This window comes from Aspergillus versicolor (assembly GCF_001890125.1).
Source record: "Aspergillus versicolor CBS 583.65 unplaced genomic scaffold ASPVEscaffold_1, whole genome shotgun sequence".
NCBI lineage: Eukaryota > Fungi > Ascomycota > Eurotiomycetes > Eurotiales > Aspergillaceae > Aspergillus > Aspergillus versicolor.
The window spans coordinates 4,737,220-4,751,143 of NW_024467524.1; the positions used below are offsets into that span (position 1 = coordinate 4,737,220).

General features: G+C 49.6%; 8 protein-coding genes across 8 annotated transcripts; 1 reads left to right on the plus strand and 7 right to left on the minus strand.

The window, feature by feature from the left end:
- Positions 1-358: 358 nt before the first annotated feature.
- Positions 359-1,870, minus strand: ASPVEDRAFT_874219 (agmatinase). Its single transcript, XM_040818059.1, is given in 3 exon segments — positions 359-1,169; positions 1,183-1,643; positions 1,694-1,870. The coding sequence occupies 3 exon segments, from the start codon at positions 1,817-1,819 to the stop codon at positions 554-556; spliced, it is 1,203 nt and encodes a 400-aa protein (XP_040663358.1). The 5' UTR covers positions 1,820-1,870; the 3' UTR covers positions 359-553.
- A 342-nt stretch (positions 1,871-2,212) lies between these two features.
- ASPVEDRAFT_79299 (uncharacterized protein) lies at positions 2,213-2,501 on the minus strand (the record flags this gene model as incomplete). The annotated part of the gene is made up of 2 exons (XM_040816674.1): positions 2,213-2,406; positions 2,456-2,501. The coding sequence occupies 2 exons, from the start codon at positions 2,499-2,501 to the stop codon at positions 2,213-2,215; spliced, it is 240 nt and encodes a 79-aa protein (XP_040663359.1).
- Positions 2,502-2,984: 483 nt separating this feature from the next.
- Positions 2,985-5,057, plus strand: ASPVEDRAFT_37020 (uncharacterized protein). Its single transcript, XM_040811361.1, has one exon. The coding sequence runs from the start codon at positions 3,060-3,062 to the stop codon at positions 4,605-4,607; it is 1,548 nt and encodes a 515-aa protein (XP_040663360.1). The 5' UTR covers positions 2,985-3,059; the 3' UTR covers positions 4,608-5,057.
- Positions 4,634-6,484, minus strand: ASPVEDRAFT_79301 (serine hydrolase domain-containing protein; the record flags this gene model as incomplete). Its single annotated transcript, XM_040816675.1, has 4 exons — positions 4,634-5,453; positions 5,500-5,767; positions 5,809-5,898; positions 5,941-6,484. The coding sequence occupies 4 exons, from the start codon at positions 6,482-6,484 to the stop codon at positions 4,634-4,636; spliced, it is 1,722 nt and encodes a 573-aa protein (XP_040663361.1).
- Positions 6,485-6,544: 60 nt separating this feature from the next.
- Positions 6,545-8,804, minus strand: ASPVEDRAFT_160293 (uncharacterized protein). The gene is made up of 6 exons (XM_040808578.1): positions 8,496-8,804; positions 8,374-8,445; positions 7,934-8,329; positions 7,670-7,888; positions 7,351-7,625; positions 6,545-7,305 (listed from the first exon to the last, which is right to left on the minus strand). The coding sequence occupies exons 1-6, from the start codon at positions 8,582-8,584 to the stop codon at positions 6,701-6,703; spliced, it is 1,656 nt and encodes a 551-aa protein (XP_040663362.1). The 5' UTR covers positions 8,585-8,804; the 3' UTR covers positions 6,545-6,700.
- A 911-nt stretch (positions 8,805-9,715) lies between these two features.
- Positions 9,716-11,051, minus strand: ASPVEDRAFT_301237 (uncharacterized protein). The gene is made up of 2 exons (XM_040810321.1): positions 10,358-11,051; positions 9,716-10,287 (listed from the first exon to the last, which is right to left on the minus strand). The coding sequence occupies exons 1-2, from the start codon at positions 10,938-10,940 to the stop codon at positions 9,887-9,889; spliced, it is 984 nt and encodes a 327-aa protein (XP_040663363.1). The 5' UTR covers positions 10,941-11,051; the 3' UTR covers positions 9,716-9,886.
- A 1,440-nt stretch (positions 11,052-12,491) lies between these two features.
- ASPVEDRAFT_79303 (uncharacterized protein) lies at positions 12,492-12,950 on the minus strand (the record flags this gene model as incomplete). Its single annotated transcript, XM_040816676.1, has 1 exon — positions 12,492-12,950. The coding sequence occupies one exon, from the start codon at positions 12,948-12,950 to the stop codon at positions 12,492-12,494; it is 459 nt and encodes a 152-aa protein (XP_040663364.1).
- Positions 12,951-12,995: 45 nt separating this feature from the next.
- Positions 12,996-13,869, minus strand: ASPVEDRAFT_79304 (uncharacterized protein; the record flags this gene model as incomplete). The annotated part of the gene is made up of 3 exons (XM_040816677.1): positions 12,996-13,175; positions 13,237-13,583; positions 13,641-13,869. The coding sequence occupies 3 exons, from the start codon at positions 13,867-13,869 to the stop codon at positions 12,996-12,998; spliced, it is 756 nt and encodes a 251-aa protein (XP_040663365.1).
- Positions 13,870-13,924: the final 55 nt, after the last annotated feature.

The following is a 13,924-nucleotide window of genomic DNA, read 5'->3' on the forward strand; positions in this document are numbered from 1 at the left end:
GTTGGGCATCCGCGGACCGTGATGTTATTTTCTAATTGATCAAGTCACAACAGAGAATGTGGCCTTGCCTCACATCAACACTCGCCGTGCTCGGGAAGAGACTTTATACTCCCAGCCGGAGGTATATTTTGTTTTAGTATTGCGTATGCTCCAGCAGATGTACCGAGAGTTCCGGTAAAGGATCAAGGTTTGCGGAGTAACTGCGCAGCTTGTGGCTTCTTTGACATTATCTCCAATTCCATATGGTCATTTCCAGTCTGGTGGAGCCAGGCTCGTCCCCGTTCGCCGGTATACATGACCATTTTCAGTCAAGTCTGGTCTTGCTACTCCACTTACTCTTGTAGAATATACCTTTCTTGTCGGATCCCAGGAACACCATTCGTTAATAATCACTATATCGACCACTAACACGGCAATTGAGCCCATAGCGGGAAGGTCCAGGTAAATCACTTTTCAAAAGCCTTCGCTCTAATTGCCGTTGGGCAACATACATGCTACCGACAAGAACAGTCCCGCCCCTTATTCTTGAATAACCCCAAAAGATTTAACACAGTCATAGTTCATCCTTGTGTCTCTTGTCCTCTTTTCCCATACTACCAAGCCCCCGTTTTACCATTGAAGTTACCATCTCATAGACAATCTGCGCAGCGGCGACGGCTGTCTCTTCTCCGGGTCCCTGGTAAGCAGGCGAAACTTCAACAACGTCAGCACCCACAAGGTTCAGCCCCTCAATCCCTCTGAGAATCCTAATGAACTCTCTAGTAGACCAGCCTCCAGCTTCAGGCGTCCCTGTACCGGGGGCAAACGCCGGGTCGAGTACATCAATATCCACTGACAGGTAGACTGGGTTCTCAGTCCCGAGTATCCCCATGATGCGGTCGATAATACCCTGAGTCCCGACAATATCAATATCATCGGCCGAGAACCGTCTCCAGTTCTGCGCCGTATCGTCCTCGTTATCAATCTCCCCGGTGAGTCGAGTGCGGAGACCCGCATGGACAGATTGTTCGAGGGAAGAATTCGAAAGCAGCCCTTCCTCGTTCGCTAGCCAAAACATCGAGCCGTGGGTAAAGGCCGTTGCTCCCCAGTATGAAGGATAGGCCTTGGGATTCCAGGTATCTAGGTGGGCTTGATTGGACTGGTTAGCTCGAAATTCACACACAATCATTCTGTCAGGCTTACTTACCGTCGAAATGGAGCACCTGGACCGGCTTGCCGTATATCTCATTCAACGCGCGCAGAGCCGGGAGCGTGAGACTATGGTCCCCACCGAGTGTGACAATCTTTGGTTTCGTGGCCAGCGCTGAGGTGGTTTTGCGCTTCCCTAGTTGCTTGAAGGCCTCTGTCATTTGTGTTTGAGCTACGCTGTTATCAAGGGGGGTAATGGGAATGTCGCCACAGTCCACAATTTTGGCCCAGTTCTGGTAGGGATTCATGCTGGCTCGAGGGTTGAATCCTCGGACAGAGCTTTGACGACCCGAGGCATGTCTGATAGCGCGAGGACCAAAGCGGGCACCAGGACGATATGTCACGGCCGTGTCAAATGGTGCGCCGAGGATTGCAATATCGAATGGCTCTTCGGGTTCGGTAAGGCACTTGACGTAGTTCAGATGGGCAAATGTCCCGATTCCTTCGAACCCCCACTACTACAGTTAATACCCAGGGCATGTAGCTGGTAAAGGTTTGAGCAGACCTCGTATCCCCATTTGGCCTCAAGCTGGTCAAGTTCGTCCTTTGTCCATTCCTTGTCGCTGTGATGGTTACAACCAGTGGTAAAAGCAACTGTCGCAAGGAACTGTGACACTGTAGAGAGCTTCATGGCGCAAACATTAGCCGAAAAAACATCAAGGTGCTTCAAAGCAAGTTATTATCTGTGTCTTCTTGGGCGGGCGTATGGCTTTAAAGGACTGCACCAAGTAGTGTGTCGCCCAAGTCCGCCTAGATAGGTGTTACTCGTTCAGGACAACTATCCTGACATCCTCACGGCCAAGTTATTCTATTTTATTTTATTTTATTTTCTATCGGTTTTATTTCCGATTCTCCCTGTGTGGATAAATATTGTAACCTGTCAATTACCTTGCCCAAGGAGCTGCCAATGCCTATGACACGTACGCCATTGGTGCAATGCATGAACGCTTGTTATTTAAGCTTGGAGAATCATAGTAGGTCCTAAATTTTATAAACTCGTCCCTCTTACCTTTCTCACCCCCACTTACCCAAGTGGGTAATATTCTCTCACGCTGTTTAGTATGATTGATCCGGAGAAGGTTTCGTCGATTTCGATGTCGCCAATTAGGGTCTCGCAGCCGTCTAATGCGGCGAGTTGGTCGGGGCTTGTTGGGGTTAGGGAGTGGGATACGGCATAGACGGGGTCTGTCTCGTTTGTATAGCATTCGCGTGCGGAAGCTGGAAATTAGCAAGTATCTTTTAACTATATCACTATATGAATACATACCTATTGGTAAAGCCCCGAGTACCACAAGGGCAATCGTGTTCTTCATCGCTGCTGTGTCCGCCTTGGCATCGCAGAACTGTCAAATATAATAGACAGATATAGCAGGGCGTTGGATATATAAGTACTCTTGCGTTCGTATCTCGGGCACAGCATGTCGCTTGGCAGAGTGCCCGAGCATCGGGGCATTCAGTGGCTGGAACAAGACCTATCAAGACTGAAACTGTGCTAGTTGCTGTTGACTGCAATTAGGAATTAATACTGAGGTCATGCGCTGATCCTGTTGCCGGTGTCGTAAGGCTGGACAAGTAGTTATAACGAAGCCTTGCTTAAATTAATTGTCTTTCTACTGTTCTTGAGTAGTCTGGTTTCTAGGTGGTACAGGTAGGTTAAGATCTATTCAACCTATACAGTTTATTATAACGTCCAGCCCTATAAGCCATTCTTAATATAACTGCATATAAAGCCCTGCTACAGTGCTCTTGTTTTGTCATTTGGAGACATGATGGCGTCAGCCGAACTCCGATGCGGGGGAGGGGCAGAAATAATAAATAAAATAATAAAACAAAAGAACAAATACACTGACTTCTTAATTCCATAATTAAAAATGAAGTCAATAACAGCAACCCACCTCCGCCACCACTGGCTCAACAAGCTCGAAATCGCCCTGCTCGACGTGCGCGAAGAAGGGCCCTACTCGCTCTCCCACCCCCTGTGGGCCATCAGCGTCCCCGTCTCAGAGATCGAGTCAAAACTCCCCCCTCTCGTTCCACGCCTCTCCGTCCCAATCGTCGTCTACGATGGCGGAGAAGGGTATGCTGAACGCGCCGTCCCCCGCATTCAAGCACTGGGGTACGCCGACGTCGCAATCCTCCAGGACGGACTGAAAGGCTACGCCGCCGTCGGCGAAGTCTACCGCGACGTCGGGGTGCCCTCAAAGGCATTCGGCGAGTTAGTCGAAGCGATAAACCATACCCCGTCTGTGTCTGCGCGGGACGCGAAAGAGATTCTGGAGAATAAAGACAGTGATGTCGCCGTTCTGGATGCGCGCCGGTTCTCGGAATATAATACCATGAGCATCCCCCGTGGCCGTAGCTGTCCCGGCGGGGAACTGCTGTATCGCTTCTTTGAGGCTGTCCCGTCTGCTGAGACGACTGTTGTTGTGAACTGTGCAGGGCGCACGAGGAGTATTGTTGGTGCGCAAAGTCTGATTCACGCTGCGGTGCCGAATAAGGTGCTTGCGTTGAGGAATGGGACGATTGGGTGGTCGTTGGAGGGATTGCAGCTGGATAGTAAGAAGACAGAGAGGGTGGAGAGGCCGGAGAAGGAGGCTTTAAATCGGGCGAGGGAGCGGGCAGTCAATTGGGCTGAGTATGTCGGTGTCAAGCTTGTTGATGGGAAGCAGCTGGCTGGGTTTGTGGAGGAGGACCGGACGCTGTATCTCTTGGATGTACGCGATCCGGAGGAGTATGCCCTCGACCATCCTGATGGCTTTGTCAATGCCCCTGGTGGTCAACTCGTCCAGGCTACGGACGAATGGGTCGGTGTACGCGGAGCACGACTGGTTCTATATGATACCGACGGTGTACGCGCACGCATGACAGCCAGCTGGCTTTTACAGCTTGGATGGGAGGTGTATGTCTTTGACGGGTCAATTCCAGACCTCTCAACCCCAGAAATTCCGTCGTGGAAACCAAAGGGAGGGATATCAATCGACGAGTTCAAGGCCCTCCCTGCGAAGACGGTAATCGATCTCGCACGTAGTCCCGTCTACAGCAAAGGCCATATCCCAGGTGCATGGTTTGCATCTGGCCCGGAACTCGCCCGCGACTTGAAGACTCTCCCTGAGGGGCCCATTGTCTTGACATCGCCTGATGGGGTTGTCGCAGCAGCAAACATCGAGGAGGCACAGTCTACCTCCCGTGAGGTTCTATATCTTGCCGGCGGAACGGCAGCATGGGTGGATGCTGGGAATTCCCTCGAGACTGAGCCAAGATGGCTTTCGGAGCCGATTGACGTGTATAAGCGGCCGTATGAAGGGACAGAGAACGCGCGAGAGGCGATGCAGGGGTATCTGGACTGGGAGTATGGACTTGTAGCGCAGCTGGCGAATGACGGCGTTGCTGGGTTTCATGTTGTGCGACATTCAAGATAGAATCAGCTTATATTAGAGATCCTGTACTACCTCAATCTATCACTGTATACCCTAGACAGCACCACCCGCAACGCCGGAATCTCAACACCAACAGCCCTCCCTCTCTCATCCACCTCGAAGACAAACTCATCCAGACCTCTTCCTCCATACTGCAGCTCATCCACATCCATCCACGACACACAAGTCGGGGTATCATTATCCGCCAGCTCCGTGACATCCTGCAACACAGCCCTAAACGCCTGTTTCGAGCCAACACGCTGCGTGGGATATAATCTGATACTCAGGTCCTTGGACTGCTCCACACCAACAAGCCCAGACAACGTTTCCCGGAAATCCGTCCCGTTGCTGATAAACTCGTCGATATACAATCCCATCAGATTATCTTGTCTGACCGTGATAGACGAGAGACTGGTAGAATCCGCAGCAGCAGTATATGTACCATTGAAGCTCTCCCCCGCCTGTAAAACCGCCATCTTAACCAGCGCCGTAAGCACCACATCCCCAATGATATCCGCGTGCGCATTCAAATCTGCCGGTCCTTCCGTATCAGCAGAGAGAATGGCATATCCAACGCCATAATCCGGAACGAGCCCGATATACGAGCTATACAGACTCTCATTATATCCCTCGTTACTGAGGACCGTGTATACATCGACAAGGGACTGATCGGGGTAATTCCCGCCGAGATAGATGGTAAATGGCATTCCCAGGGAGTTTGCGGGGTTAGAGGTGTGAGCGACGGGTTTGAGCCAGCGGTTCGTTTGGCTTTTGTCGAGCAGGGTCGAGTTTAGGATTGCCTGTCCAGCAATGGCGAGGTCTTTGGTGCTGCTGTAGATTGATTTTGATCTGTAAATGTTAGACTTGAAGTAGATATGGGGATGGGTGAGGGTACGCTTCTTCTCCCCCGAGACGGGATGACCAGCCGCTGGCTTCTCTGCTGATGGGGATGACTGGCGAGACGCTGTTGTTGGCCGGGGCGAAGATGGAGGTTTTGGTCATATTTAATGCAGTGAAGATATCGTTTGTCAAGACATCGGTGAATGGCTTTCCTGCGCGGCGTTCGATGATGTACCCTAGTAGCTGGAAGGCCATGTTCGAGTAGCTGGGGGTGACTCCGGCTGGGGCAACAGGGGGTTTTTCGGATATGAGTTGGATGAAATCTGAGAATTAGCATACGCAGTGTAATAAGGGTAAGGCATACTATTGCTGTCACATTTGTCCGGGTTGCTGCAGCAGGTGTTGATAGATGAGAGCTTAGGCAGTCCTGGCGCAGCCACGTCTCTAGAGCAGTCTATCTCATTAGTTTGACTCGTATATCCCGTGGAATACGTACAATCCCGTGCAAGTCCAGACATATGGCTCGCAAGCTGTCCAACCGTAACCTCATCCCAGGCAACCCGCTCAATATCATCTCCAGCAGCCCTATTCAGCTCAGGAAGATACTCCGTCACCGGCTCATCCAAGATCAAACCCCCATCTCCCAGCAAAAGCGACCAAACCGTGAACACCTCGGTAAGCCCTCCAATACGATAGACACTATCCTTATCCACAACCCTCGCCCCGCCTGAAGTACTCTTGTTCAACCACGGCGCTGCATAGTGGTATTCCCAGAAGAAAGGCTCCTCAGCAGCTGTACCGGGGTTCGCTGAGAACAGCGCAACGCTGAACGTTGTGTTGGGTGAGGTTTCGCCATGAGAGCCGCTGTTTCCGCCGAGCTGGGTGTTGAACTTGTGCGTGAGTGTTTCCAGGGCCTTGTTGAGGATTTTGTCGTCTGTGTCTAGGGTGTATGGGGGGAAGGCTGGGCCGAGGAGTGGGCAGGGGGTGAAGGAGAGGGCGGAAGTCACAGATGCCAATATATAGCAGAGTAGGAGCTTCATCTTGTAGTGATAATGTTGGTTTGGTTCCGTCTTGCTGGTATAAGCCCGCTTTATACTGTGCTCGGGTCGGTGATGAGGCTTGGCGGGCTTATATCGATCGGGTCGGCGATATGCACAGCCCCAGCTTATTTAGTATGGAACAGCTTGATCAGGTTCGGCCGGATGGCTTCCGTCTTGTATTTATTAATAACTTGAATTATGTGTTGGATCAATATTCTATTTCCACACCCATTCACTCATGATCTCCTCGAAGGAAGCCGAATACAGAAAATCAGGGGGAACTTGTATTTCCCCTGGCAGAGTGGCATCAAGATGCACTGCAGTCCCAGAAAGCCTATCAAAGTCCATGTCCTCGGAGAACGGCATCTGATCTGACGTAGTCTGACTACGACTCGCATTCTGATTCGGCCCATCGAACCACTTCTGAATCTGAACCACGCGTCTCCTGAAATCAAAGAAAACATCTCGTTTTCCATTTGCATCGACTTCTTCAGTGGACAGTCCGCCGACTCGCGCTTCCAGTTTTGATAGAGTATCAAGAAACGCAAACGTCTGCTCTGGTTTGGAGGCTATCACTGTGTGTCGATAGGCAACTAGCAAGGCGAACCCTATCTGTACCCATTGGGTATTGTTGAATCCGACTTCCTCTTTGGATGGGAGTTGAACCAGTGTATTTAATATTGAACTGGCTGAAATTAGGGCGGAAACAGACATCTCGTCTCTCCAGTAGTCGAATGGTGTTTGCGATTGTCGGCTGGTGATGGTGAGAGCTAGCTGGTATAAAGAAAGTCCGGTGGCGTGGTAGTGTATAGTCAGAAGAGCTTTACATTATTAGTATCACATCATTTGAAAGGATCTGAACGTACGGCTTTCATTGATATCAAAAGGAAGTTGGCGGTAGAATGTCTCCAGCTCTGACTGTAAATTGGTGATATAGAGCTCCGCCCCAGAGCCAGGCCTCTCCAAGTCAGGTACGTGCTTTTCAGATAAATTATCGATCTTCTCGGCAATGAACTGCAGCTGGATCACAGGAGCGATGTACTTGTCGTGGGGATACTCGGCGTCAGCGAGTTTCCGGCAACACTCTTCATGGTACGGGAGACGCTGAAGACTCGATCTCTTCTGCACAAGCATTGCAATACTAAATTATTAGCAGGAGCCCATGGGTTCGTGACAGCAACTCACGACGAGGATAAATAGTAGCAGCCCAAAACAGCCCTCTGCTCGTCCCTCCCCCAAGAAGGCCGGTCAAGGGTTTTATCCACACTATCTGTAGGTCCAAAGCGCAGCGCCGTCTTCCATATCCCTGTTTGCGGTGGGCGGTCCAGACGCAGATCTATTATGAGACTGATAGCCAGCTGCAAGAATTGGGTATAACGGTGTGGCTTTGAGTGGTAATGGGACCTATTGATGTCAGATACAGACCACGAATGAACTGGGTGTATTCACCAAGCAAGGAATACAAGTAAACCCTGTAATAGTTCGAAGGAAATCTCTCCCCCGACGATAATACGCGACGCTACAACTTTCTTGAATTCATGCCCCAGCGCCCGCTGCAGGGGCATGTTCTCGAACGAAGCTGCCGCAAGGATCGATAAGCATAGAAACGGCTTCTCCAGGCGGAGTTTCTCGAGAGATGTATCTGGCGATACAACGATAAACGGAAAATGCGGAGTCAGTTGGGTCCTGAATATGTCCAGGTACCTTTCGGCCGTTTCAGTATCAAGAAAGTTGCGGCTGATGATGTCTTCAGCAATGTCGCCAGAAACAGATGATTTACTACGCCCTCCAGAGTGATCATCGACGATAAGCTCCTTTATTTTCGACTCGAGAGCTGCGATCTTTCTGATGCGAGTTAGAACGAACCACCCATCAGTAAGTCATCTCACCGGTCCTTTTCAAAGCCTTTAAAACGGCGACCGCTCTGGCGATAAAGACATTCTTTTCCCAAACGACGGCATCTAGTAAGATAATCAGATTCAGCTCTCAAGCATCAATGGACTGCGCTTACCGATTACAGATGTCAGCGCTGTCAGGCGCCCGGACACAGCGCACCTTGGACTCGGCGCAGCTCCGGCAGGTTTTGGATACGGCAGGCATCGTAGAAGTAGCCAAGTATCTTGGCAGATAAAGCAAGTGGTTCTATCTCATCCTGATGATAGGCTGAAGTTGGCAGCGATCTGGAGACGCTGGTGTTTCTGTGGCATTCTCGTGACTAACTCAACAGGGAAATGATTTCCGCCTATATATAGATACTATACAAAGGGTATAAATCTACCACAGACTGCCTTTGTCGGAGAGTTGCTGTGCGAGGTCGAGTTAATCAGTTTAGACCATGGACGGCAATTATACTGAAGAAAGATACTGCGTTATTCTAGGCATATAGGAGTCTATTGCGCAATATACTACATAGACTTTTCGACACACTCAAAAAGAAAAGGGTGAGTAGCAGAAGGTCACTATCACACCACCATGATAACTCAAATTAGTAAATTCGTTGAGTGACGATTCTAATAATACATGACAGTGGCTCCTTAATAACGAAGGCGCCTGACTTCATATGATCGCCACTGCCCGTGTAATCCGTTGAGCTTTCCATCCGACTTCCTGTAAGTGAAAAAATGACATTCGTGCCATCGGTAACCGCGCCGTCTGCCGTTTCAGCATGGCCTCGCAGATATTTTCTGCTTGTTGGTCCATTGACTTATAGTGAAGTCGGTGTAGCCTCCCGGATCTCGGGATTGTGACTCGATCGCGTATTCTGTTACGGGGAAGATTGACGCGAGGATCACACTCCACATCGCGCCGACCCGGTCTTCGGTGCTGTTGCTGTCACACGGCCACCGCTGTTAGCACGAATCAAAGTGGATCGAGATGGGGGAAGCAAGTCCATGTCATCGGGATCCAACGGTCGTCTGTAACCTCTGCCGCCTAGTGATCGCCGCTAGGCGGCTAAGCAGCCATTGTACATGCAAAAGATGCACCGAATGCAGTGACCTCTACTTAATATTTGACAGGGCCGACCATGGACAAGCGAGGTGCTGGCACTGCAGCAGATGAGTGGCACAAATATATTTCATGCTATGATTTTCTGGAGCTGAGATAATGCCGCTGACTGGGTATCAGATTAGAGTTCTAGTCCTGATGGTGATTCCCTGAGTCCTATCTCATAGTGGGCCGAAATAACTTCGCAGCTTGAGCTACATAAGTGGAACCATTGCTCTATCAGCATCACTAACCATCCGTGCTCGGTCAAGTTCAGTAATTCTTGCGGCGTAGGGACAGGGAGTGACTGGCGAGACGTAGTTGCTAACCACCGGTCCATGGTTTTTGGTATGATGCCCATCCCCAATCCAACGAGATCAGCTCCATGGTCGGGAGGTGTTTTTGTCATGATTGGTTTCATACATCATTAAATTCACCAATGAGCTGGACGGTCCTATCCAGGCTATCCCAAATGTCGTCGCGACAGGAATAATAAATGGCCCAGCGCGATTTCAGCCTTTCCAGCTCCAAGCATAGATATTCCCAGTTTAGGCTCTCAGTGGTCAGGTCTCGGGCTTCATAAAAAATATCTGGGATTCTGGAGCGCCAGTATATATCACCTAAATAAGATCCGATGGCCTTCTGGACCGCTGCAGTGTCTGTGGACGGGAGTAAATTCGCTATCATAAGTAGAATCTCCGGAGGGAGTCGACTGAGGTAAATCATCTTATGTCTGTGTTGCAGAGCGTGGTATTGTTTGCGCGTCCTGCGTCCAGCCTGGCGGATTATAGACTGTACCCGGTTACTGTAAAAGGGGTCTAAAGGTTCAATAGATGTTAGCGTGCAGAACTAAACAAAAAGAAACAAATAGCAAAGATATAACTCTACCTTCTTCCGTGCCATCATCAAGCATAGGCAGCGGACGTTTAAATGAGGTTAATGGCTGATGGTATTTAGGAAGACGTCGACGATATAGGGCTCGCATCACAAGTTTTATGTCACCCCCACAGAGAGACCAAATCCTGTGCTTACAGAGTAATTGCCAGCAGCGAGCATGAACTACCAGGCACATAAGCCTTCGATCACTGCCGGATAAATCGCGGTCTTCGTACTGGAGAGCCGTCGCGAGTTCGTTATTCAAGCATGAATTTTTTGTAGATCTCATGATCGCCGTGTGTTCATCCCAGGGTGCCTGGCGTGTGTGAAAGTCATAGTCGCCAACGATAATGTTTGATATGCCCGAAATGCGACAGATATGCTTTTCTCGGTGGAAGAGAACTGTTTCGTCTGTTAGTGAATAGGGTGCAAATAGAACGGAAGAGACGCTACATGCTGAGGCGATAATAGTTAAAATAATCTTCATCTTCCCTGTTAGGCAGCATGGCCGAGTCAGAGTACACTTCTGGGGTTGATTTCGGAGCCATCTCTCCGAATGTGCAAATACAGATGTAGCAAAATGGATCGCTTCCATTGCCGGCTGGAACGGGCAGCAGATCTGACGCGACTAGGTCGTCTTTATCTCCAGTGTCCTCGATCTCATGGATATTGTCCATGTCTTTCTGTTTGTTGTATTCACTAAACCTGGTCTGATGCATGTCATTTGCAGACAAAGAACATGATATTTGTCCCTTTCTTATAAATCATGACACAGCTGTTGAAAGTCATCAATTTGAGTTATATGGTGGTGTGACTATGAACCTTGCACAATTGGTTCACCTCTTACCTCTTGAGTTCAACACGATTTCGTAAATAACAGGTTTTGCACCTTAGTCATTGAATTGGCTGTGAAAAGGGTCTGTATTATCTCTCCTTCGACAAGACCGTAAGCTTCCGTCGTAAAAGTTTGAATCCCTGGGTCTTGATCTACCAGTATTTTGCTCTCTTTCCCTTACGTTGGGCCAATGGTCGGTTCTCGCCATTTTGCGGCAGTACCAAAGAAAGATTCGACGCGCTGTGTTGCACGTAGGTAGAGGAGTTGTGTTGTTAAGGTAGTCTGGAGGGGATCGAGGAAGCAACGGCTGAGTCATTGTCAGTAACTGCAACTACAATGTATTATGCTTCAATGAATGGCGAGTTATCGATATCATATAAGCTGTACGTTTAGCTAATACAGAAACAACAACCACTTAGGAATAAATCATAGGTGAAGAATTCTCCCATCCCCAGATCTACATCATCCGGTCAAACTGCCTTTTAGCTCCGTAAAACTAATCCCACATTAATATCAAGCTCTGATACATATAGAGGAAGCCAACTCACACAAGACGCACAGTAAGGCCCATGACCATGGACAACATTCCTTGCAACACCATTCACAAATCCTACTGGCTGAGTCGTGTATTGCTGCCAGTTCCAAGACTTCTCGTGCGCTGGGATTATTCCATCGCAGGAAGGGCAGTCTGTATGGAAGGCGTTGATGGAGTAGTATCAGGTAACCTCGCTATTCGGAAGGATCTGTAAGATGATAGGTTAATGGTTTTACTTCTTGACGGGTGTAGGATAAACAAACTATTGGGTAGCCCATGGTATCCAAGTTAACACGTCAAGTGGTGATAATGTGGTGAAGACAGAGCTGCTAGGCAATGACTTTTCGCTAGACGTGTTCAGTATTTATGTCAGTCCGATTCAGCCTCGTCGCTCAAGTCAGAGCCGTTAGCTCGGACTCCTGCGCTTATACTCTTATTCCTACAGGCTGGCTGGTGAGCCACGCGTAAGCCTGCAGTCGACAGCTGAAAGGTAGGAGGCTTGCATGCGCCTTGTCATTTCAAGTGCAATTGGCTTGTGATTATCGTGGCGTCCCGAATTGAGATATTTGAAAGCCTCAGGCGCTAATAACGTATTCTGGATTGGCTACTCGCAGGCGTATTCCGGTCCCCTTAATTGTGAAGACAATATCTTTTTCTACTTTTGAAAACACAAGTCCTGCCGAAGTTTCTGGCGCAGCTGGGCCGGGAGGACATGGCCCAAAACTGGGCGACCACTTCGTTGTGACCGAATTTGGTGGCAATCTTCGAGATGAGTTCTACATGCCGGGGCTGATACCCTCCTCCTCCACCTCCTCCTCCTCGTCGTCGTCGTCGTCGTCGTCGTCGTCGTAGCCGACCAAGATAGGAGGAGCAAGACCCATTGGATCGTCGGACTCGAGTTCTTCGTCTGTCACATCGGCCGCCCCAGTGATCGCCACTAGGCGATTTAGCAAACATTGCATGCATAACAGCTGCACTGATGGCAGTGGCCACTTTGTCGGATCCGGTGTAGTGAATGTGAGGATATCGCCCAAGCGTATGATTGATCTGGACTGGCAATCCAGAAAGCAGGTTCTCCCCACACTGCAGTCAACATTGCGAGAAGGAGTTGGCGGGTCTTTTAGATAGCGCAGCCCATATCTGGCGCTGGAAATCCAATAAAATACAACTCGAAGCGTCTTTTGGTCGTCGGAGAGGTCATGGGATTTCAGCGCGAACCTCGCGTCCCTCCACATGGTGGTGGCTGCTAGTGACATGAGGTTTGACAATATTTCCGTACCTTACTGGCCAATAACCACGTTCTCCCAGTCTTTAATCTTCGAGGGTGACCAATACGCCGACAGGGTACTCCAGAAATCAGTGTAGTTTGTGGTTCCTGCTGTTTGGCCTAAGGAGAAGGGATAAATGTGAGCCACCTCGACAGAATCGCCGCCCTTGTGATAAGGCAGGTCCAGTTCTCTCTTTCACGGCACTGTGATTTCTTAGTAATATTCCTGGAGCCAATGTTGGTATCATGCGTACCTTGTCTGCCATGATTGTGGAGCGGCCATATCTCTTTGCCTCAGGATTCTTCTTTTTGGGAGATACAGGCTCTGCGGGAGTTCCTGGCAGGGCTTGTCTGGGGGAGACCATAGACGGTGGTACCGCCTGTGGTATTTTCGAGGGTGAGCTGGACCTAGAACGTGTACTTGCACCCCGAAGATCTGAGCTGAGACGAGTAACATCCTCGGCACCTTGAATGGTATCTCCGGGGCGGCGAGGAAGCTTGGTAGGACTTGGCGATTCAGTATGGGCTGCCGACTTCCTCTTCATTTCGCCGTCATCCCCCACAATTTCCTGGTTCTTGGAGCTCCGGTCTCTTGTTGTCCCTGGCAATAGCGGTTAGGTCATTGGTATCTAGGGAAAGGTAGTATTAATCAACTCACATGTCTTGAGAGTTTTGATCTCTGATGGATTCATGTCGATTCCATTCTTCAGGTGGTCTGTCGGATGGTTCTTGAAGTAATTGATGAGTATTTCCAGCTGTTCGATATCCGCTAACCAGACAAAGGCCCAAAAGCCCGCGTCTACAGGGTGGTCATGGCCAATCTGGTTGGCGATTTCGGAAATTAGCCTCACACGCCGAGGTTCCTTTACCTCGTCAAAGGCATCCATGTTTGTACTCTCGGCTGAAAGATGTCGATATGTTGGTGTTGGTGTTGTAAGTAGA